General features: G+C 43.7%; 1 protein-coding gene across 1 annotated transcript in view; it reads right to left on the bottom strand.

Moving 5' to 3' along the window:
• Positions 1–23,724, bottom strand: part of LOC125447496 (phospholipid phosphatase 3-like) — a 77,807-nt gene that overhangs the window by 12,707 nt on the left and 41,376 nt on the right. Inside the window, exons 2-4 of the mRNA XM_048521925.2 lie at positions 20,029–20,186; positions 7,259–7,539; positions 5,381–5,438 (exon numbers count right to left, since the gene is read on the bottom strand). Of these exons, the coding sequence (XP_048377882.1) occupies positions 5,381–5,438; positions 7,259–7,539; positions 20,029–20,186 (497 nt within the window). The remainder of the gene's footprint in view (positions 1–5,380; positions 5,439–7,258; positions 7,540–20,028; positions 20,187–23,724) is intronic.

Here is a 23,724-nt window from a genome sequence, read left to right as displayed (position 1 = left end):
GTACGATGTATCATCCTAATGGTAAAGGCTAGAATGCATCTATAGGTTTGGAGAATATTCCAGCATTGACAAAAGGCCAATGTTTGATAACAATCATCAAAAGGGTTAGATTATGCATTTCTTCAGTTACGCCTAAGCCAACCTTTTTCCTGGAAAATGAATTGGATTGACTGCAACTGATTGGAGGCTGCAAGCAGACAGGAATTAAAGAGAGTAGAGACAAATGTTTATTAATATTGTGTCACGGCGAAGTACTCTTGTCGGGCGGTGTGTGGGTGTAGGGAGTATCTTCAGCTTGAAATGGAACTTTACATCAATCAGAATCATATCAAATGGCAGACTCCTGCATTGAACATTTTGAGGGAGGCACACTATGGAATGAAGTAGAACACCAAACCGTTATCACGTGCATCTTTCACAAAAAAAATACACTGAAAGGTTTTGTGAGTTGCCACGCCATAGCGTCTAAATTAACAAAAGAAGCCACAAACAAGAAGAAAGGAAAAGTTCAATGAATGGCCCCTGGGTTTGGGATATGCTGGAAAACCAGGTCATGGTCACCACGGGCTGGACTGAGACCGTAACAACAAGACGAGGCCGCCACACAGGGCCAAGGTGAGGCCTCCGCGCCGGAAACTTCTGGGCTACTGGAACACCCGGAAGCTGCCAAAGTCAGTCGTCCATTGGCACTCCCTTGCAGATGAGGATGATGACTCAATCTGAAGTACAGGATGTAGGCCTCCGCGACCGGACAAGCCCTCCGTGCTAGGCAGAGAATGCCCCTCTTGGGCAAGGCTGTCACATAGTGCGCAGGCTAGGTGGATTGACCACGGGGTGTATAGGATAGTGGGGTGGGTCTGTTGTGGGATGCCCTTCAGAGATCTCCCATTGCGGGAGATTGTCCCCTACCAATGGGTACCAGGTCTATACCGCCATTCCAGGCCGCTGGAAGCCACCTCATCACTAGGCCTGGGCCGGGAGATGATGCCTTCTGCTGAAGTCATTAAAAGAAAGTAAAAGGTACCATAAATAAATGGAAACATTAAAAGTAAGCACAGGAAAAAGAAAAAGGTAATGCGAGTGGAGTAGATGAGTCAGCACGTTGTGCTGTTAGACTATCGCCAGCTACCTGTTGCTTTGCATTTTTGCACATCACGCTCCCCTGCACAGCAGATGACTCAGTGGCCAGGTTAAGCAGGAACAGTCAAATGTGCATTGCCCATGTGTGTAATCCCTCCTCCACACTTTGCATACAATTTATAGAGGGGGCCACTTCTCTTTCTTCAAACCTCTGACCAACCAGTCACCCCCAAGATCTCATTATCCAGCTCAGTTTGCCTTACAATAACCACGCCAAACTGTGGCTTTTTAATTTGTTAAAGGCTGTGGGTAACATCATAGTAATGTTGGAGAGAGTGCAGAAGTGGCATACAAGCATTGTTCCAGAGAGATGAGGAGCTTCAATTTATGTGGATACATTGAGGAAGTTGGGACTGTTCTCCTTGGAGAGAAGAAGAGATTTGATGCAGCGTGGGCTGGATAGAGTAGATAGGGAGAAGCTGCTCCTGTCTGTAAAAGGAATAAGAATGAGAGGGACATAAGATTTAAAGTGACCTGCGAAAGAAGCAAGGGTGACGTGAGGAAAATCTTTTTCACTGAGCAACTGTCTGGGGTCAGGAATGCACTGCCTGCAAGTGTAGTGGAGGCAAGCTCAATTGAGACTTTCAAGAGGGCACTGGATGGTTATTTGTATAAAACTAATGGGCAAGGTGAGGGGAGAAAGCCAGAGACAGCTTATTTAACAGGCCTGTGTAGGATCGATGGGCCAAATGGCCTCCATCCGCACTGTACCACTTCCATGGTCCTGTACTCCACTAGAAATCCAGAGTTATAGATCAATGTCTCAAATACACAAGGTCAAATGCCACGTGACAGCCAAACAAATTTAATTATTCATCTGCAATAAAACCCCTTGTCTCAGGGTTCGCCAAACCACTGTTTGAGGTAAAAACCCATCAGGTTCACTAATGACCTTCAGGAAACTGCCATCCTTAACAGATTTAGCTATATGTGACTCTGCATCCATAATAATAAAGTCAATTTGTGCTGTCCTTCAAAACGACCCAGCAACCCAATCAAGGGCAATTAAGGATGGGGGCAACAAATGCTGATCTGATGAAGAGCCATTTAAACCAGAAACATTAGCTCGCTCGCTCTCTCTCTCTCTCCCTGGATGCTGCCTGACCCGCTGTGATTTCCAGGGTTTATTTTCGTCTTCGCTGATCTTGCCAGCAAAGCCCAAATCCCAAGAAATAATAAAAAGAAGACAAGTTTTTTTTTGCTGTTTCATGCCATAGATTAATGGAGAGAGATTATTTGTTTTTAAATGGTTTTGCTTAAACTTCGCCTCAAAATGAAAGATGACTTGGACTAAATCTTATATCAGTTGTGTTGAGGTCACAGTTAGTTCCCTTGAGAGTTTCTCCAGGATGTTTCTGATTTTGCTGTGGCAGAACGCAGAGACTTGCTGTAGCCAATTTGGGAATCCAAGCCGGGGACGGGTAAACACTACTGGCCTTGGTACTTGTGCCCATTCAGCTGTTCCTCACAATGTGACAGGCAGCGGCAGAGAGCAGGCTCCATCAGTGTCAAGCTCCATATTTAGCTTTGGGTTTGGGAAAATGGCACATGGATCATTAACATCAGAGAATTACACTATTACCGCACCCACTGCCGTCTGTCATTGCATTTGTATCTTGTAGCTTCTAGTAACCACACAACAATTACCATCTAACCATCCAGAATTTCTATGTGAGAAAACATTGCATGGGCTGTTCAAAGTGTATAATCACTCTCTTTATGGTTTGCACAGTTTTTGTCTTTACACTAGAGCTGTTCACAGACTAGCAACACAGGGCAGGGTCTTTAATCAGTTAATTCTTGAGAGCTATGGGTCATATGAAGCAGTGGTTGTATTCAAATACTAGCTAGGAATAGATTCATTGGAATGGAGAAAGCAGTCCCTTGCGATACAACACATCTTGTGGAAAACTGCCTGTAACTTATACCAGGCATTCAGTATGATGTTAAAACAGCAACAGGTATAGACAGAGCAAGAATAGGACACAAGTTTGAATAAAGGAAGCATTGCACTGGGCTGAGAGAGTCTTTTCTGTGATGCCAACTAAAGTCCTTTCTCATTCTCCAACAAAAAGATTCCGAGTAAGGGTCACTAGACCCCATACGGTAGACTCTGATTTCTCTCCACAGATGCTGCCGCATCTCCTAAGCTTTTCCAGCAATTTCTGTTGACATTCTGATTTACAGCATCGCACATTTCTTTTGGTTTTTAAAAAGATTCCTTTTCTGTTCGCCATTCTGTAATATTGGGGACAGAAAGAAGGAAAAGGAGGAAGAGAGAGCACATGAGTAACCCATAGCAGATGTTACTGAACATTAGGCTTTTCAATTCCTCTGATTCAGACCATTTTGGTTTAATGATGAAGGAGAAGAGTTAATTTTTCTCAACAAAAAGTCACTAACTGCTGATATTATGACAAAAGAGTTTTGGGAAACAGGAAAAAGTCATGACGTTACTTTTTTTCCAAAAAGCACCCCTTGCACACATCATTTACCATGTCACTCAATCCCTTTGTCTTCAGAAAAGCACCCAGCTCCTCCTTGAACCCATTTATATGGATGACTTTGATAGAACCCCTTCAAAAATTGATTACATTTACAGGAAAAACAAGCCAATGCACTGAGTTGCTAAATGGTGCAGCTTACAATGAATACACTCTCCAAGATTCAATTTCAGTTTCAATGCCAGCTACGGCATTGAGTGAATCCAGGCAATATTTTCGATAAAATTCCTGATCTCTTTTGGCTCGTGAAGTTTAAGGTGGAGTGGATATCTTTCAGTTAATTGTAATGCACATAGATCATATCACCTCTTCTGGAAATGTTGTAAGGCAATAAAAATTAACTCCTGCTGTAAACTGCTCACAATAACCTGCTAATAGCAAAGGAACACTGCAGTAGTCACAGGAACACACTAAACATTCATCAGCTAATGTCATGCACGCTTGCTAAAGGAAGGATATTATGAAACTTGAAAGGGCTCAGAAAAGACTTACGTTGCCAGGGCTGGAGGGTTTGAGCTATAGGGAGAGGCTGAATAGGCTGGGGCTATTTTCTCTAGAGCAGAGGCTGAGGGGTAACTGTATAGAAATTTATGAGAGGCATGGGTAGGGTGAATAATCAAGGTCTTGTCCCCAGGGTGGGGGGAGTCCAAACCCAGAAGGCATAGTTTTAAGGTGAAGGAGGAAAGGTTTAAAAGGGACCCAGGTGGAAACATTTTCACGCAGAGGGTGATGCGTGTATGCAATGAGCTGCCAGAGGAAGTGGTGGAAGCTGGTACAATGACAATATTTGAAAAGCATCCGGATGAGTAGATTAACAGGAAGGGTTTAGAGGGATATGGACAAAATGCTGGCAAATGAGACTAGATTTATTTAGGATATCGGGTCAGTATGGACGAGTTGGACCGAAGGGTCTGTCTCTGTGCTGTACAGCTCTATCGTTCTATGGTGACTTCCAGATTTATTTTTAATGAAGTGGAATAGTAGGAACAGGCACATACATGACTGATGAACCCTCACTGTCCCTCTGTGCGATGGTTTCAGCCCACTTTAATGCCAAGATTCTAGCATCAGGGGTACAAGTGGAATCATACTCATTGAAAATTCAAACCCCAGCAAATCAGGGTCAGGTTTAACAATTCTAGTCAGAAATTGTTAAATATATGAATTGATAAATATAGATCATAGTTTTAGTGACAAAGATTATACTCATTCCTCATGCTTCATGATGTATATCAATGGTAATGTGAAAAATTTGAGATAACTTTGGGCCCTGTATATTGAATAGAAATCAGTCTAATGTCTGATGAAGACTTCCCAGCATCATTGCCACGATGGCAGGACTATCCTTTCAGAGAAATTGGATAAATTAGGCCTGGTACGCTCTGGTGCTTGGAAGAATGTGTGGTTCACTTATAGAAACTTAGAAAAACACTTAAAAGGGTGGGCACAGGGAAGATGCCACAATCCACACCGCACCACACCCCCAGTTTGGGGAGTCTCAAACTAGGACAATTAAAACTAAAACAATTTAAAAATAAGTGCGACACCATTTAAGCTGTGCAAGTTCAGCCTTTGAGTCTGTTTAAAATAGATATTGATATATTTTTGATGACCGGTGGCATAAAAATTTACAGTGATAGTGTGGGTAAAATGTACCAGAAATGTGCAATTAACCATCATCATATTAAATGCAGAGCAACTTGGACACATTGCTCCTATGTTCCTAAGTCACTTACCACGAGATAGAGCAGGGTGTACATTGCGAAGGAGGCATGTCCTGAGTAAAAAGATTTCCTAAAATTAAAACACAAAATTCAAGAGCTATATTCAGGTTAAGGGCAGGTGATTTGTACCAGATAGAAGTAATTGCAAATGAATTCCTCCTTTCTATTCCACCTACCAACCCTCCCTTCTAGCTACCCATCAGATTCATCCTTCCCATCAACCAATCAGGCCATACTTACAACCAGTGTCCACCTATTACCACCATTCTGCACCCTCCCATCTCCCCCAGCACCATTCCTCTACCCATACCCCCTTTATCATCAGCTCACCCCATCCCCACATTCAGTCCTGAAGAAGGGTACTACCCAAAATGTTGGCCTCTCCTTTCCTCCAGATGCTGTCTGGCCTGCGGTGTTCACTTAGCCTCCCATTTGTCTTTGTTGGATTCCAGCATCTGCAGTTTTCTCATCTCTAAGTAAAATAATTCCTGTTTCCTCCTCTGAGGCTGTCCGTTTGCTCTGGGTTTTCCACAATCAAGTCTAATTCTGCCCTCACTTGACATCCATACGTATACTTTCCAGGGCAGCAATTAGCATCTGGAGTTCTGACTGCCTTTTTACACAGGATAATGGCACAGAAACAGACCACTCGGCCCAACTGGTCTGTATAGGTATTTATAGAATCCCTACATGTGGAAACAGGCCCTTCGGTCCAACATGTACATACCAACCCATTTCCCTAATCTACTTATCCCTGCAGCTCTGTGGGCAATTTAGCGTGGCCGATCCACCTTAACCTGCACACTTCTGGACTGTGGGAGGAAACCGGAGCACCCGGAGAAAACCCACCCAGAGACGGGGAGAATGTGCAAACTCCAGACAGACAGTCACCCAAGGGTGGAATCGAACCCGGGTTCCTGGCACTGTGAGGCAGCAGTACTAACGATTGAATCACTGTGCCGCTCTTAATGACACCCCTCGGCCTTCTCCGGTCTTTAAATCATTTCATTCCACTATCATCATTGACCATTCCCTCCTCTCTCCCTCATCCTGCTGGTCTTGCTCCCTCTTAAGAATGGCCACGCTATCTGCTTCAAGCACAGCCTGTGCTATCGAGTTCAATATTCTCGTCTCTGTTTTCACAAAGGGATTTCTTCCCAATTTCCTATTGGGTTTCTTGGTGACTGTCTTGTATTGATGGCCTTTAGTTTTGCTCTTCCAAACGAGAGAAAACATTCCCTCCATAACCGATCCATCAAAATCTATCATCATTTTAATTCGTCAATGAGGTCATCCTTCATCCCTTTCCACTCTCTTACTCACCCACCCCGCCCAACCTTGAGAGGGGAAGGGAACTAATCCTAACCCAACTCCAACTTGCCAATCCTATCCCTGTTAAATATAAAACCCCTTTATTGCTGGTATTAAACGTTACAAGCTTTCAACCTCTGCTTTCTATAATTCAGTCATCAAAGCCAATTGTAACACTCCGTTATTCCTTCAGCTACTAGCAGTGAGTTTAGTTTGGATCTGGGACCAGCTGATCTCTAAGGCTCTGTGACGAAGCCACTGCAGTACATCAAAGCACAGGGCTCCAGCCATCACTCCCACCTTCCCAACCCCCAAATAACTCATATGAACAGGCCTGACCAATGAGTAGCAGAATTTCCCATCCACATCTTGGGCTGAGGAAGCATGGATGGGCTGAATGGCCTAGTTTGTATTCTCATAATAGGGACAGGCCAGAACATGGAGATGTTACCACAATCAGATCAGGCTTCAGGGGCCAAGTGACCTTCTCCTGCTCCTAATTCATATCTGTGGCGGGAATGTGGAAGAGAGAGCTACCAGTCATAAAACAAAAATCCAGATCAACCGAGGGTGTCCTACCGAGCTTCAGTTTCTGCTGAGATTGTTGCGTTGCAAGTATACACCTCAATATATCCTTTCGAGCAGTTGATTTTGGAGAAATCCGGTCTGCAGACATCCAGGAAATGGGGCCTCAACCTCCCAACAGCGACCTTGGCCAAATCGGTGAGGGACTGGCTAACAGCACAGCCAAATAGGAAACAGCCGACCTGCTTGTAAATCACACTGACGTACGGGTTCGAGATGAAAGAGCTAGATTTCTCATCCAAGAATCGGATTCTGTAGCTTTCACCAAAGGCAATCTGAGGGAGAAAACAAGGGAAAAAAAAACGGGACGATAATGTCAGGCTTTGCAAGTTCGGTCCACATCTCCGCCCACTTAGTCCTGCATCCTTCCCTTTCCGTCACCCTACCTGCGGGACATCACCAGTCCTACTGCTGGGAACGGCTGAGGACAGCTCAGGATATGCAAGTGGGGAAGGTGGGAGAAGGTGTTGGCATGGAACACTGCAGTTTTGTTTCGTCCTTAATGCTTTGGGCCAGAATTTGTATATTCAGGCAATTTGACCTCGAGCTACCTGAACAGAAGTGCATCATTATCTGTGAAGTTACATTGTGCCAACATGGCTATGAACCTTCTCCTGCTTTGTATACAAGCCGTATAAACAGGATTCCAAATCTCAATATAACGAAAAACTTTTCCCAGGGATTTTACTGCTGATGGATCCAGCAGTTCAAATTCCATCAAACTCAAAACTGAGTCCCCTGGGGTCTTGTTCTATCTTAGTGAATTAAGTTATTACAATTCAAGGACACAGACAGGCAAGGCTATTGTTATATTAAGGCATTTTAGGTCCACATCGGAAGTTGACCAACAACATTTTGGCACAGTAATTGTGCAGTTAATAAATTACAATCATTAATGCACACTGAAGGTACAGGCTGACCTTTCAGCTCATTAACAAAAACATCCCTACCAAAATAAAGTGAGATTCTATTTGCGTCCATATAGTGAGGAGCCCACTTCAGCTGTCTGACCTGACCTCATCCTTCCCAGTTGTGTTTTCTACAGATCTTTTCAAAGTCAAACTCACAGCATCCAAGACAGAACTGACAGCTGTGACGTCAGTGGGAGCTCAATGCCAAGATAAATTCTGTGGCATACGAATGAGTAACAGCTCCTTTCCCTGATCATTAATCACACAGGGAGCAGGCAGCATGAATAAGGGCCTGTACAGTTGACTTTGAGCATGTAAATAACTACAGGAATTCCTTTACAGAAACAAACTGCCTATGTAGCTTTGTCCTTTGTTAACCCCTTCTGATCTGGGAAGGCACTCTTTAATCGCCAGAAAGCACAGACCAAGGGACAAGGCAAGGATCACTTTACTGTGGCGATGCTGTGCAGTTGTTCAGTTACAGTGAAGAGAAACGGATATATCAGAAATGTCTTACCGCACCAGCGTTTCCATGCGGACAATGCATATTGATGCTCTGTACTGCTGACATCAATAATACTAATCTATCCTACCAGATACACTTCTAGCCCTTAGCTAATTTCGCTATTCCTCAGGCCTTCAGGATATTGCCCACCCAGTTGGTCAATGCCATTCTGTTTAGCTGTTTGCATACAAATTATTTATCATATTATGACAGATATAGATGAAAAATCAGGGTTCCTACCAGTGTAGGCAGTAGTTGCTTTTATTAATTCCTGGAATGTGGGTGTCGCTGGTTAGACCAGCATTTATTACCCATTTCTAATTACCCACAGAATTGTCCAAGAGTCAACCACATTGCCGTGGGTCTGGAGTCACAGTCACATGCAGGCCAGAGCAGATTGCTAAAGGGCTTCAGTGACCCAATGGATTTTGATCAAAATCAAAGTTACTGGAAAAGCTCAGCAGGTCTGGCACCATCTGTGAAGGAACAGACAGAGTTAACGTTTCGGGTCTGGTGACCCTAACTCAGAAATGGATTTTGAAGACAATTGACTGTGATTACACAATCACCATTAGGCTAGCCCTTTTCTCGCCTTTCCGATTTTGTACTGAATTCAGATTTCACCATCTGCCATGGTGGTGTCAAAACTCTGCTGCAATTCTGTGGTTGTTTTAAACTGACGAAGAACATTAAGAAAGAAACAGTAGCAGGAGTAGAGAGATAATGGGAACTGGAGAATTCGAGATAACAAAGTGTGGGGCTGGATAAACACAGCAGACCAAGCAACATCTCAGGAGCACAAAAGCTTTTCTGATGAAGGGTCTAGGCCCGAAATGTTAGCTTTTGTGCTCCTGAGATGCTGCTTGGCCTGCTGTGTTCATCCAGCCCCACACTTTGTTACCTAGTAGCAGGAACAGTCCATTTTGTTCTGGAGCCTGTTTGCACCCAACATTGTGATCATGGCTCATCCTTGATGTCGGCTCCATTTTTCTTACACCATCCCCACTCTTCTCAATTCACAGGAGATCCAATAATCTATAGATTTGAGACTTGAACATTCCATACAAACATACAAATTAATAGCAGGAAAAGCTCCTTTTGTCCCTTGAGCCCAATTCACCATTCAATCAGATCATGGCTGATGGAATACTCTACATTCTTGTCTATCGCTGATAAACTTGTGCCCTGCTGCTTTTCGAGAATCTATCTACATCGGCCTTAAAACTATTCAAAGGCTCTGTTTCTGCTGTCTTTTGAGGAAGACACTTCCAAAGACTCTCAATTCTCAGAATTTGATCCCAAATTTTATTCTGAGATCTTGACACCCTCCTCATCAGGCATCTTCATAATTATCTGCTACAAAATTACATTTAAGTTTTCTAAAGTCTATGGAATACAGGCCTAATCCACTCGATCTCCCCACATAGGGCAATCTTCTCATCTCAGGATTTAGTCTAATGAACTTTTGTTACATTTGGTCCAAGGCTCGTATGGTCTGTAGGTAGAAAAATGTGAGGCACCATTTTCCTGGGGGTCTCATTGCTAAAGATCCCATGGCACTGTTCACAAAGCTTCAAGGAACTGGTTCACTGTCATAGCTGTCAATTGTCTTTAACTAACACTGTTGATCAAACTGTTTGGGGGATCTTGCTGTGTAAAGGTTGGCTGCGACATTTGACCACTTAAGTGTCTGCACTTTATAAAGTGATTCATTGGCTGCGAAGTGCTCAGTGGCGTTTGGAAGTATGGAAAGTCGTAGAAATGCAAATTATTTTGCCGACGAGCGAAGAAAAACAATCTCAACCCCAGGTCCTTTCAATCGTGGAATTTGATAAGAGTTCAAACAACCTCTCACATCTGACACTTGTGGCTAATGCGATCATCTGGATGGCTTGACAAACCTCTTGCTGATCACACAAGTCCGACTCACCCACCACATTATCCTTCAGGCTGTAGATTCATCAGAAAAAGTAATCATTTTCACCGATGTTGCACTAACTGCATTAGTTCAGCTACTTCTGACCTTCGACAAACAGCCCTGAGCGTGTAACTGTTTCCATGTGCTGCTGAAGTTACTAATTAATGCAATGTGTCAATATCCTTTTTCCGTTATAAATGCACATGACCTCACCAGTTATGGATCATGAATGGCTTACTCAAGGGGTTATCTTCACATTTCACTGGTCCTTTTATTCCAGTTTGTAATTGTAAGTACAAGAGAATTTTTTGTATAACAGTGAGATTTAGTTTATCCTTTCGGCAGGCAATCCTTCACTGTGTATTACTAAGCAGACTCTGTCACCTCGTAAAATCTGTGATAATTATTTGCCATACACACAATAAAGCAGATCTTACCCCCCACATCCACCCAGTTCCCTTTACCAAACAATGAATGCAAATTGTATTTTGAACATACCCTCTTCAAGAAGTAAAGTTAGGAGGGAAATTCAGTCAGTCATTCAACTGCCATGCATCCGTGGATGATTATGTCACAGTAGCCTTGCTCATTTGATTTCTAACTTTAATAAACCTAATGGGAAGGATCATCCAGCTTGAGAGTGAAGACAGATGAAACCAGGACCTGCAATTTTTGGAGAAGCTGTATCTGGGTTCAGAAAGGGTCAGAGATAGGCATCCCCACAAGACAAGATGATCAGTTGATAACAGAGCCAAACTGGGATTCTCCAGTCAACCTCCAGTTAACAAATGCAAGCAGCAGGTGGATCACAGCTCCTCAGACTGGAAGTGGACTCCCAGTGTTAGGGCACCTGGCAAGGCAACTGGCCCTCCCTCTCTGCCTGGGTTGGTGTGTAGCCAAAAGCCATCCTCGAGATGGGTCCCACCTCCACCCCACTGCACAAGGCCAGTCTGGCAGCTTTTCTTATTTAAACTGGTCACTGTTATCCCTTTGACTTTTTTTACCTTGTGCTGCAGGCTGTTCTCTCAAACTGCGACTAATTGTCCAACGTCAAGAGTCTGCTGGCTGCCCTTTACTGGGCAAGGAACTGTATCCAAACCGATTCGGGGAGAGGCCCAGTCAATATCCCAGAGAGTGACCCCTCTCCCGCCCCCATCCTGGGCAGTCGGGGGATGGGAAGAGAGTTTCAGTATCCAGCAGTCTCCAAACCTGTAGTGCCAAAGTGAAATTCCAGGCCTAACCTATCCCCCAGCCTTCGTGCTTTAAAATCGTTCACTGCTTCTCAGTCCTAGTCTCAATAAATATTCCAGCTCTTTTCAACTCACTACAGATCAATTCCGGGTTGAAGGAATCTCTTGTCTGATCTCTTGCACCGCCTAAGCTTGTAAACTTGACATTTATGGACAGCTAACTCCAGCTGAACAATAGGCAGGCTTCATCCACATTTCTATCACTTAGTTTTTCAGTCCTTCTCTGTAACCCCTTCCCAAATCATTTTCTTTCAATTTCTCCCCTTCGCAGAGTGCTTTACTAGAGTCTGGTTAAATGGGGACTGTGGAACATGTGTAACTGAGCAGATACTATCCAAGTACTAGTGCCTACAAGGAGGAGCTTATAATGGGGCGGGGGGGGGGCGCGGCATCATACCAGAGTTACCCAACATCTCCATCCAGGAAGTTCTGCATGGAAGTGATTAGAAACAGGATTCTTGGCTGATTTTCATCTCTCAGCCAGAGGTAGATTAAACAACTCCAGTTTTCCCCATCAGCAGCCCAGCACAGCTCAGTGAATTCAGCTCATCAGGGACTGAATCTAGAACATTTGTGTTAACTCCTACAGCTATTGGTACGTCAGAGCTCCGCATGCTGCTACTCCATGGAACTATGCTTTTTGCCAACACGAGCAATACTTATGCTGAGCAGCAGAAATAGAAAATGATAGCTCACAGATTACGGGAAGTATGGGCCTAGTTATAGGTCGAGCTGCAGCCAATGTATCCGAATTGGTGCATGGCATTTGTGTAACCTGCAATCTGAGAAGATAGCGTGTTGATGCATTGAGTAGATTTGATGAGCAAAAGGAACAATTTTGGTTTCTCTGCCAAAACCCAGTTGGCCGGCAGCAATAAAGCTGACTCAGAGCCAACAGCGTCTCACAATTGGCAAGCATTTATACAATTGGTTCACATGGTACTCATTTATTTCCTGGGGTTGTCACATAAGACTACTTGCAGATTGTGGACACTACTTCTGAGACACAAATATACTGAATGACTGCATGTGGCTCTATATATCCCAAGTCATACATACTGTAAACAGTTATTCTCTGAACAGTGATCCAACAAATGGTCAAATCTGAGTGAGAGGTCAACACTGTATCCGTAGCTATCCAAGAGCATGGAGACAGCTAGAACAGCTGGCCAGACAATGAGAGTATGGTGCAGACCAAAGCCAACAGCATGGGGTAAGTCCCTAAACCAGCTGCCGTAACTCTTGGAGACTCTGGGACTCCACTTTACCTCCGCGCCCCCATCCATGGAGTAATTACCCTCAAACTATGCATAATCATGTCACTCTCTGTATAACGGAGCCAGATGCCAATGGTTCTGTGGAACTAAGGCTCCCTACATTCAAGGCCAGGAAGAAAATAAACCTCAGAGTACCACTAGACTTTGTTGCCCACGCAATGATGCTACCTATTGGACCCTCTGCAACTCCATTCATAGCTAAAGTAGACGAGACTCCCCCAGCAAATGATCAGCTAATTCATCAGAGCCCTAACTGAGCCAGCTGTATAAGTGTTATGGCTGTGAGAGGAAATCAGAGGCTGGGCGACCTGCACCATGTAACTCCCCAATTCCCCAAAGCCGGTCCACCACCTACGAGGCACAAACCACAAACCCATTTGTCTGGTTGAAAGTGAACCCCAAAACACACTTAAGAATCTCAACATCCTTCAAAAGAATGGACAAACCTACCAAATACCAGATACTTCACTGTCACTGGAAGCCGAATTCTCTGTCCCCTTTGTGAATCACACAAAAATAAGTGTAGAATGGACCCTCAAAAATAATTCAAATGTGCAATTAGTGAATCTGCAACAGCAGGAAGAACAGTGTTGCTGAACCAGAGAATTCAAGTGGGATAAATGCAAATATGGAAGTTAAGAAGTTACATAGCTTCAGCTTAGAGCTCTGATCATTAAGCTCAGCTGACATTGGACAGACCATGCAAGGGTAGAGTTTGTATGTGTGTGGTGGGAGACAGCAGCCTGCTACTCTTTTGAGGTTGATCCTGCTCAGCGTGTGTCTGACCTCTTAGCAGAGGAGTTAATGACTCTCTCCCACATCCCCTTGCACATTGCCAGCGCAGAGGGACATAAGAGGCTGTGAGCCACACACAGACACACAAACTACCTGAACCTGATGGGTCAGAGTTTGAAAACCATTGTGGGAGAGGCAAAAACGTCAAATTGTAACTGGGATTTTCCTTAGACCTGTTCACTTGGCTGAGTTTACATTACATTTATGATTTGCGAAAATTGTCCCACCACAAACCACTGACTAAGAATGCCGACTAATCACATCTCACTAAATCCTCTCAAATAACTACATGGCCAAAGCATATTCATGTACAGGAAGTCCTTGAACCAGGTACTGTGTGTTCAGGCTAAAAGTACATCCCATTATAAGAAATTCTGCAAATGTTTACCTTCGCTGTCAGCTTGGAAATAACTGCTGTGCTCCTACATGGTGACTCACAAACTATAGTTTAGGCCCCACTGAATCCCAGAAATGTCATCTTACTGAATTAATGACAATTCAGTCAAAAGGTGAACTTCTGAAATGTAGCTCATGATTATAATTTAGGAAGTATTTCATTGATTTTAAAAATGAGTTGGGACTTTCCAAGGTTGTGAAACTCCCTTTTGAAATAAAAATCCCATCTTTCTCTCACTTCAGATGCTGCAGCAGATGAGAAAGATCCCAAAATACTTCATCCCAAAGCCACGATTTCCACCACCAGGAAACCAGCATTCACTGCCTGTATTTAAGACAGAGATAGACTGGTTCTTGATTGTTACGGGGTTACGGGGAGAAGGCAGGAGAGTGGGGTTGAGAAACGCATCAAATGGCAGAGCAGACTCGATGGGCTGAATGGCCTAATTCTGCTCCTGTATCTTATGGCCTTACAGCTAAGATGGAGAATGCACGGGAACACCACCAACACCACTACTAGTTCCTCTCCAAGTCAAAGAGCATCCTGCCTTGGACATTCACTGCAATCTTATCATCACTGAGTTCGAATCCTGGATCCCCCTCCCAACAGCACTAAAGGATTATTGTCATCACATGAGCTACAGCTGTTTGATGAGGTGGTTCACTTGTACAGTCCTGAAGAATGTTAGGGATGAATAATCACAAATAAACTAAGTACGTTTTTTGGAGACATATTAAAGACAACCCTCACACTTTTTGTTCCCTTTTATTCTTGTATAGGCAAGGCCAGCAACATTAGTTGTTTAGAACATATAAGTACATAAGAACTAGGATCAGGAGTAGGCCATCCGGCCCTTTGAGCCTGCTTCAACATTCAATAAGATCGTGGCTGATCTCTTCGTGGACTCAGATCCACTTACCCGTGCTCTCACCGTATCCCTTAATTCCTTTATTGTTCACAAAAAAATCTACCTTCGCTTTAAAAACATTTACTGAAGTAGTGTCAACTACTTCACTGGGCAAGGAATTCCATAGATTAACAACCCTCTGGGTGAAGAAGTTCCTTCTCAATTCAGCCCTAAATCTGCTTCCTCTAATCTTGAGGCTGTGCCCTCTTGTCCTCGCTTCACCTGCCAATGCAAACATCCTCTCTACTTCTATCTTATCTATTCCCTTCATAATTTTATATGTTTCTATAAGATCCCCCTTAATCTTCTGAATTCCAACGAACATAATCCCAATCTACTGAGTCTCTCCTCATAAGCCAACCCCCTCACAACTCCAGGATCAACCTAGTGAACCTCCTCTGCACCCCCTCCAGTGCCAGTGCATCCCTTCTCAAGTAAAGAGACGAAACTACACATAGTACTCCAGATGTGGCCTCAACAGCACCTTGTACAGCTGCAACATAACCTCTCTGCTTTTAAACTCAATCCCTTTAGCAATGAAGGACAAAATTCCATTTGCCTTCCTAATTACTTGTTGTCCCTGCAGGCCAACCTTCTGTGATTCCTGCACAAGGACACCCAGGTCCCTCTGCACAGCAGCATGCAGCAACTTTTCACCATTCAAGTAATAATCCCTTTTACTATTACCCCTACCAAAATGTATGACTTCACATTTATTTACATTGTACTCCAATTACCAGACCTTTGCCCACTCACTCAATACAGCTCTGTTCCTCTGCAAAGTTTCACAGTCCTCTACATTGCTCTGCCACTCACCTTTCTATAGATAAATGAGAGGTGTTGCATTTTGTTAAGACAAACCAGAGCAGGCCTCATGCATTTAATGGGAGAGCCCTGGGGAATGATGTCAAATAGACAGGCCTAGGGAGACAGGTATATAGTTCCTTGGAACTGGCATCACAGATAGACAGGGTGGTGAAGGCAGCATTTGGCACACTTGGCTTCATCAGTCAGAGCATTGGGTACAGGAGTTGGGATGTCATGTTACAACTGTATGAGACATTGGTAAGGACACATTTAGAGCCCTTCATACAACTCTGGTTGCCCTGCTATAGGAAGGATGTTCCTGAACTGAAAAGGGTAAAAGTAAGATTGACAAGTATGTTACTGAGGCTGGAAGATTTGAGTTATAAAGGAGAGATTGGGCCTTTTTTTCATGGAGTTTTGCAGGCTGAGGTGACCTTAGATTTTAATGAAATCATGAGGGGCATAGATAAGATGAGTTGCCCAGGTCTTTTCCCCAGGGTAAAAACAGGATTCGAAAACTAGAGGACACAGGTTTCAGGTGAGAAGTTTGAAAGGGGGGCAAATTACTGCAGATGCTGGAGATCACAGCGGGTCAGGCAGCATCAATGGAGAGACGGCAAGCTAATGTTTAAAAGGGGCTTGAGGGGAAACTTTTTCAGACAGAAGGTTGTGAATATACGGAACAAGCTGCCAGAGGAAGTGCAAGAGGCAAATATAATGCAACATTTAAAAGATGTTTGGACAGGTGCACGAATAGGAAAGATTTTGAAGGATTTGGGCCAAATGCAGGTAAATGGGACTAGTGCAGTTTAGGAAAGGTGGTCAGCATGGACAAGTTGGGCCAAAGGGCCTGTTTCTGTGCTCTATGACTCTACGACTGACTGGCTCTCGAATCCTTATGACAACGTTTGTTATGGTCATCATTAGATTAGCTCTTAATTTCAGATTTTACTGAACTTCAATCTCCTCATCTGCTATGGTAAGATTTCAACTCTGGATTACTAGATGAGTGACATTACCACTACACTACTGACCCCCCTCATTTAACGGTTAGTGCAAATAAGATGTACAGGTTTTCAATAGCTTCCAAACACAATCTCTCCAAAGAATAACTGCAAGATAAAAATATCATCCCTTTAATAACATTAAGCCAAGAGAATGGAATTGAAGAGATTTTGGTAAAAATATTTTGATCTGGTTCATTAAGACATCCTGATGGAAGACTCTCACCGTTTAGTAATAATCTCTGCTGATTTAATTAAACCAGAAAGCAACTTGTGCAATAGTAACTTGCCCACATTAAGCCACGTCTCTTAAATGTAATGACCCCCTGATCAGTATCAAGAGTCACAAGAAATACTGTTTCCTTATTTTTCTCCTGGGCTTGTACAATCCCCCAGGTTTTGCGACAGCACCCATAGTGTTAACATAATTGCTCTGAGATGATTTTCCAGCATCTGTTCCTCATCAAATGACATCTTTATATAACCTTGTGTTAAGGTTAACCTGCAATCAGATTGGACAGATGTTCCCCATTTCCATTTAAACAGGTCTTGTTAAAGTTTCCATAAATTCTGCTACTCTCTTACAGGGACTGGGCAGCGCACGCACAGTAGCTCGTGGGGAACCAACATCAAAGAAGTTGATAGCCTCAATTCTTGCAGTTTGCTTCTCATCTCTCTTGTTGTTCGAGTTTTCAATACTGGTGCTGGGCTTTCTCTGTGCTGCCTCTGAGCCAGTCTTTCAAGAGTTTGGATCAGGATTTACTTTGTACTGACTTTCCATTAAAGTAAAGCGAATTCCTAATTCTATCTGGACAGTTTCTCTCAGTCTGTTAATGGTGGCCATACCTTTGGCTTTAGAAGACCCTCTCCAAACCTCCCTGTAGCTCAATCTCACTCTGCTTCATTCAGACACTTGTTAAAACCTACTTCTTTGATTAAACTTTTGGTTACCTGACTTAATCTTCACTTGTGTGACTTGATGTCATGCTTTACTTCAAAGCGTGGCTGTGAAGCGACTTGGGATCCTACTAAAGGTGCCAAATAAATGTAAACTGTTGTTGTTGTTGATGTTATCACAAAGGCCGACCCCCTGAGCTGTCCATTACAAAGTTTGAGTCCCACTCCATCATAAAATTTTGCCCTGGGTGGCCTTTCGCAGCTCCCTGTCCTGCTGAACAGCAGGTTAGCGGGTGGGATGATGCTATGGATTGAACATTAATCCAAGAGTTAAATAAACAATACTGTGAATGCTGAAAATCTGAAAAAAATAAATCGGAGGACAAGTTATCCTGAAATGTTTAAATGATTGCCCTGCAACGAGGCCCACCGAGCTCTTCCAGCGTTTTCAGTATTTATTTCAGATTTCGAGCATCTGCAATCTGTTCCTTTTAGTTTTCCAGTCACAGCGGGACAGGAGGAGGCCATTCACACCGACCATCTTAAATGCTAACCCAGTTTCCTCATTTTATTTAGAAATACCCTAGAAGGCAGCACATTGCAAATCCTAAGCACTCAGTGTATAGGCTTTTCTTCATGTTGCCTGCTTGCTGTTGTAATTTCCCATTCAACCAGCTTTCTCAATTAGTTGAAGATTCACTAGGTTCGGAGGAGGTTGGTATTCTCAGAGGGAGTGTACAAACATGGCACTGCACGTAACTGCTGCTGTGTACCACCGTGCACCCGAACACCGTGTCATTCGATCGACAACTTGCACATTCTACTGCTCACTGCAAGTAGTGATACTGAGTGCAAACTGCTGTCTCCTGAAACTCTTTACTTAATTTAGGGCAGCACAGTGGCTCAGTGGTCAGCGCTGCAGCCTCACAGCACCAGGGATCTGGATTTGAATCCACCCTCAGGCGACTGTCTGTGTGGAGTCTGCCCACTTTCCCTGCGCCCTCATGGGTTTCCTCCGGGTGCTCCGGTTTCCTCCCACAGTCCAAAGATGTGCAGGTTATGGTGGAGTGGCCATTGCTAAGTTGCCCTGTGGTGTCAAGGGATGAGCAGGCTAGGTGGGTTAGCCATGGGAAATGCAGGGTTACGGGGACAAAGGTGTTGGGTGGGATGCTCTTTGGAGGGTTAGTGTGGAATTGATGGGCCAAATGGCCTACTTCCACACTGTAGGGATTCTGTGATTCTAAGAATTTGCCTGGACATTATTCCAAGACCTAGATTTGGATTTCCCTCATGGCGATGGTGCATAACCCTCAAAGTTCTCTCTACCATGTCGATGCGGGTCCCCACCATCACCTCCTGAAAAACAGACCTTCCCACAACAACGGGATGTGTGGCTGGCTTGCTCCTTCCAGGAGGATGTCCATATGGATACCATCCTGCTTACTCCTGCAAGACAATCCCAAGACCTGCCTCTATTACTACTTTGTGCTCCAAAGCAAAATCCAACCTTGCAGCTAATCTTGGTCTCTATTTAACAGATAAATTTGCTATCTATGCATCCATTTTTCCCCATTTCTTTATCAGTAATTAGTCAAGGAAACTGCACCCAGATCTCCCGTTAATTTTTCTGCCCAGCACTCCCTGTTTTATGAGCTGCACTGCCTCCAACAGTACTAAATTCCCAACACATAATGTTTCTCCTTTACATGATGTGGAAAGATAGACTGTACTCTTCATAAATGAATATAACAAGCTGCGACACCACGTATACAGAATTCGTCCTCGAGTGATTTTGTCGTTTTTGCTCCACTGACATTGAGAATGGGCTTTCTTCCCAAATGGGACTGACCTTGATGTTTACCACTAGAGGATGCAACTGGCTGTTCTCCGTCCAAAATCCCCCCCAGTGGCGGCCTCACAGCTGCCCTTTCGGCCAAGGGGAGACTGCTCGTGCAGAGATCGAAGAGCGCAAGAGAGAGACAGAGAGAGAGAGAGAGAGAGAGAGAGAGAGAGAGAGAGAGAGAGAGACAGAGAGACAGAGAGAGACAGAGAGATTTGAAATGGAAGGACCATGCAGAATAAATGCTTAAACTTACAGCAACAACTGTGATCAGGATGCCTGCAGTGCACAGCACAGGGTCACTGATGGTCTCCTCTTTCTTGTGTGGGTAGCTGATGCTCTCATCATCACAGTAAAAGCCCCGGCGATAGGGTTTGACAGCATTGAACTCCACCATGAAGAAGGGCAGGGAAGCTGGAAGAGACAAAGCAGCTAAAATGAACATGTATATAACTCTTTGAAGTTTGCATCACAGGCTGGTTAAGCAGGTATTTAGCACCCTTGACTTCATTGCTCAGTCCTTTGAGTATAGGAGTTGGAACATTATGTTGATGTTGTACAGGACACTGGTGACATCTCTTCTGGAGCACTGTGTCCAGTTCTGGTCGTCCAGTTATAAGAAGGATATTATTTTAGCTGGAGAGGGTTCAGAAGAGATTTATCAGGATGTTTCCAGGTATGGAAGGTTTGAGTTATAAGGAAAGACTGGATAGGCTGGGACATGTTTCACTGGAGTGCAGGAGGTTGAGGGATGACGTTTATAAAACCATGAGGGGTATAGATAGGGTTAATGGTGAGTGTCTTTGCCTTAGGGTGGGGGCTTTTAAAACTAAGGGGCAATGTTTTTAAAACGTGAGAGGAGAGAGATTTTTAAAACCACATGTTAGCTTCTTTTTTAAAAAAACAGAGTGGTGCGTGAGTGGAACAAACTTCTGCAGGAAGTGATGGATGTGAGTACAGTTTAAAAGACATTTGGGTAAGCACATGAATAGGGAAGATTTGGAGAGATATAGGCCAGATGCAGGCAGCTGGGACTAGTTTAGTTTGAGATTATGTTTGGCAATGGACTGGTTGGACTGAAGGGTCTGTTTCCATGCTGTATGACTCTATAACAATTTGAAAAATGAAAAACTGACTCTGCTTCTACATACAACGCATTTCTACAGAATTCAATAGTATTAATAGATTGTCCTTTTGTCTTTTTCTCTCCATCCTTCTGTCTTTTTCTTGCTGAGAGTTCACTACGTCTCCAAGCTATGACAATTTTGACAAAGATCAGCATTCTGAATCACTAACTCTGTTCCTCTTTCCACAAACACTGGTGACCCACTGTGTCTTTTCAGCTTTCATCATATGAGTAGAGCAACAAAGAATCTATGCAGCAATATTGGAACTGGCTCAGTTATTTGCTTGGAGAAGTTTACACACATCTACTGGAAGGACTGACAGGACAAGTTATTGAGAAACTAAATTTGCTGTCTCACTAATGCCCACTGACAAGCACATCCAGTTTATCTGCAACAAAGTCTCACAACTTTTAGGAAAATAGTTTTGTTCTTTCTCCTAAAATTCCACCTCTTCTCTAACTTACTGCTCAGGGGCTGTTACTGCCTTTCAGCCACTCAAAAGGTTTTATTGCATTATTGAAGGTTTTAAAGAAATACAACCACGACTGTTTGAAAAGTAGAAATAAAACTATCTTTATTCTAGCTCAGGAACTGTTTGCCTTCAGGTGTTTTATGCATATTGCAAAATAGAAACAATTGAATGTTGACAACTTCTAAATTCTGATATATCAAAGATTAGAATGGAGATCCACAGTGTTACTGATTCTGCCATGGTTATTCTCACATCCAAAGTGAAACGGCTAGCAACCCACAGTTAAAAGCCAAAAGAACTGTGGATGCTGTAAGTCAGGAACAAAAACAGATGTTGCTGGAAAAGCTCAGCAGGTCTGGCAGCGTCTGTGAAGAAAAAGTCAGAATTAATGTTTTGAGTGTGGTGCCCCTTCCTCAGAACTGCCAGCAACCCACAGTTACTTTCCTCAGTCAGCCCCATACTATACAACTGTCTGATACTCAAGACCTCAAGACCTACACTAGGACTGGATTGGGCCAATCAGCCCACTGAGGCTGCTAGGCTATCTTGTTAATCCTCAGCTTTCCTGCATCATGCAGTAATGCTCTCTTCCAAACTCTTCCATCCGGCAGAAGCTACAGAACCTCGAACACACACACACCACAGGTTCACGTACAGCTTCTTCCCTGCTGCTATTAGACTGCTGAATGGACCTCTCTAATTTCACTTCCAATGTTAACCTTGCATTTGTGCACCTACTGTACAGCCATAGCCTGGTAGGCCTCACTTTGTCTAAGCGCCTTATGTCCTTGTTTGCTACGATCTGCTACTACGTCTTGCAAAACAAAAATTTTCACTGTACTTCAGTACATGACAACAATAAATCAATATCAAATAGATTCAAGACATTTACAGAGAGTCGAAGTGACCGGACCCTATGTCTATGCCTCACTCTTAACTACATTCAAACTGAGTGACAAGCACTTTCCCTGCCAAGATTAAGGGGTTAGATGGAGAAGCAGCAGAAATCCATTTGTCTCTGGACTGAGGGGAGGCAGAACGAACAGAGCAGGAAGGAAGCAGGCAGGGTAAGCACACACTGAAAATACAACTGGTCCAATGCCATGATGTTAGAACTGTGATATATTGTTGAGTGAAACCCAACGAAAACATGCCTCTGATCCACATCAGAGTAGATCTGGAAGTCTCTGGTACTGCCCAAGCACAGAGGGTGAATGGAGGGGTTTTCAAACCCCTCCAATTTTTACATCCGTAAACTCCTCCAGCAATGCCCCAAGACCTCTGCGTTGCTCCTATGCTGACCGCTTTGGCCTAAATTTTTAATCGTTCCTCTATTGATGGTTGTGCCTTCAGCTGCCTTGACCCCAAGCTCTGGAAAACCTAGCCTAGAGCTCCCTACTTCTCAAATCCACAGCACTTCTCTCAACCTCTCTCCTCCTGCAAGCCAACTCCTTTCTTCAACCGTTCGATCATCAGTAAAAAGACGTCCCCGTCTGATTCAGCATCAAATCTTGTTGTGTAGCATTCCTGTCAAATACCAGGGATGTGTTATTGTGTCAGAGGCGCTATTTAAATGCAAAATCCGAATTTTTGTTGAGCTTCATGAAAATGCAGCGGTAAGTTCATGAATGGGAAAGGTTTGGAGGGGCATGGACCAAGCACAGGACTAGGCTAGGTTGGGAGGGTGGTCGCTGGGGCCTGGTTGGACCAAAACATCTGTTTCCATGCTATATCATTCCATGACATCACCAAAACAACAGGACAAATTAAATCTGGGATGTGCAACCACCTGTCCCATCAAACCAGGCAGGATTTTGAGGCTTCCATCTCTCAGGAACATACCTTTTTGACTTGCCTTACAAACTGGATCTTTCTATTATTTTCTATAAATTTACTCACATCTGCAATCCAGACGTTACCCCGACATTTCAGAACCGAGCTGTTTGTGCATGAAATTATTTACTGCTAGAGGACAGTGTCAAGTTTAAAAACTGACAAAGAATTCTCCTGCGTTTTAAAATATATTCTGTCTGTCTCTCTCTCTCTCTCTCTCTCTCTCTCTCTCTCTGTGTTCCTGCCCTGCCTCCTGTCAGGAGAGCCCGCCTGGATAAATTCTCCACAAGTGGCATTTCTAGTCAATCGGAAGTCAGGAAATATGGACCGTATGGGCGGGTTGGGAAATGTCAATGCTTCACATCCTTACAGTTTGAATGTCTCAGTCAGATGAGGAATGGATTCAATCCAACAAAATGATTAAGTCAGAAGCATCCCAGGGTCTTGAACTCATGGCCCTCTTGCACGTTAATTCTCACCTGCCCTGGCCCCATGGTGTAATGTGATTTATCCTTAAGCC

The sequence above is a fragment of the Stegostoma tigrinum genome, chromosome 35 (assembly GCF_030684315.1).
Source record: "Stegostoma tigrinum isolate sSteTig4 chromosome 35, sSteTig4.hap1, whole genome shotgun sequence".
NCBI classification, from domain to species: domain Eukaryota; kingdom Metazoa; phylum Chordata; class Chondrichthyes; order Orectolobiformes; family Stegostomatidae; genus Stegostoma; species Stegostoma tigrinum.
The sequence above is the reverse complement of the archived record's forward strand: the minus strand, read 5'-3'. Positions and strand labels throughout refer to the sequence as shown.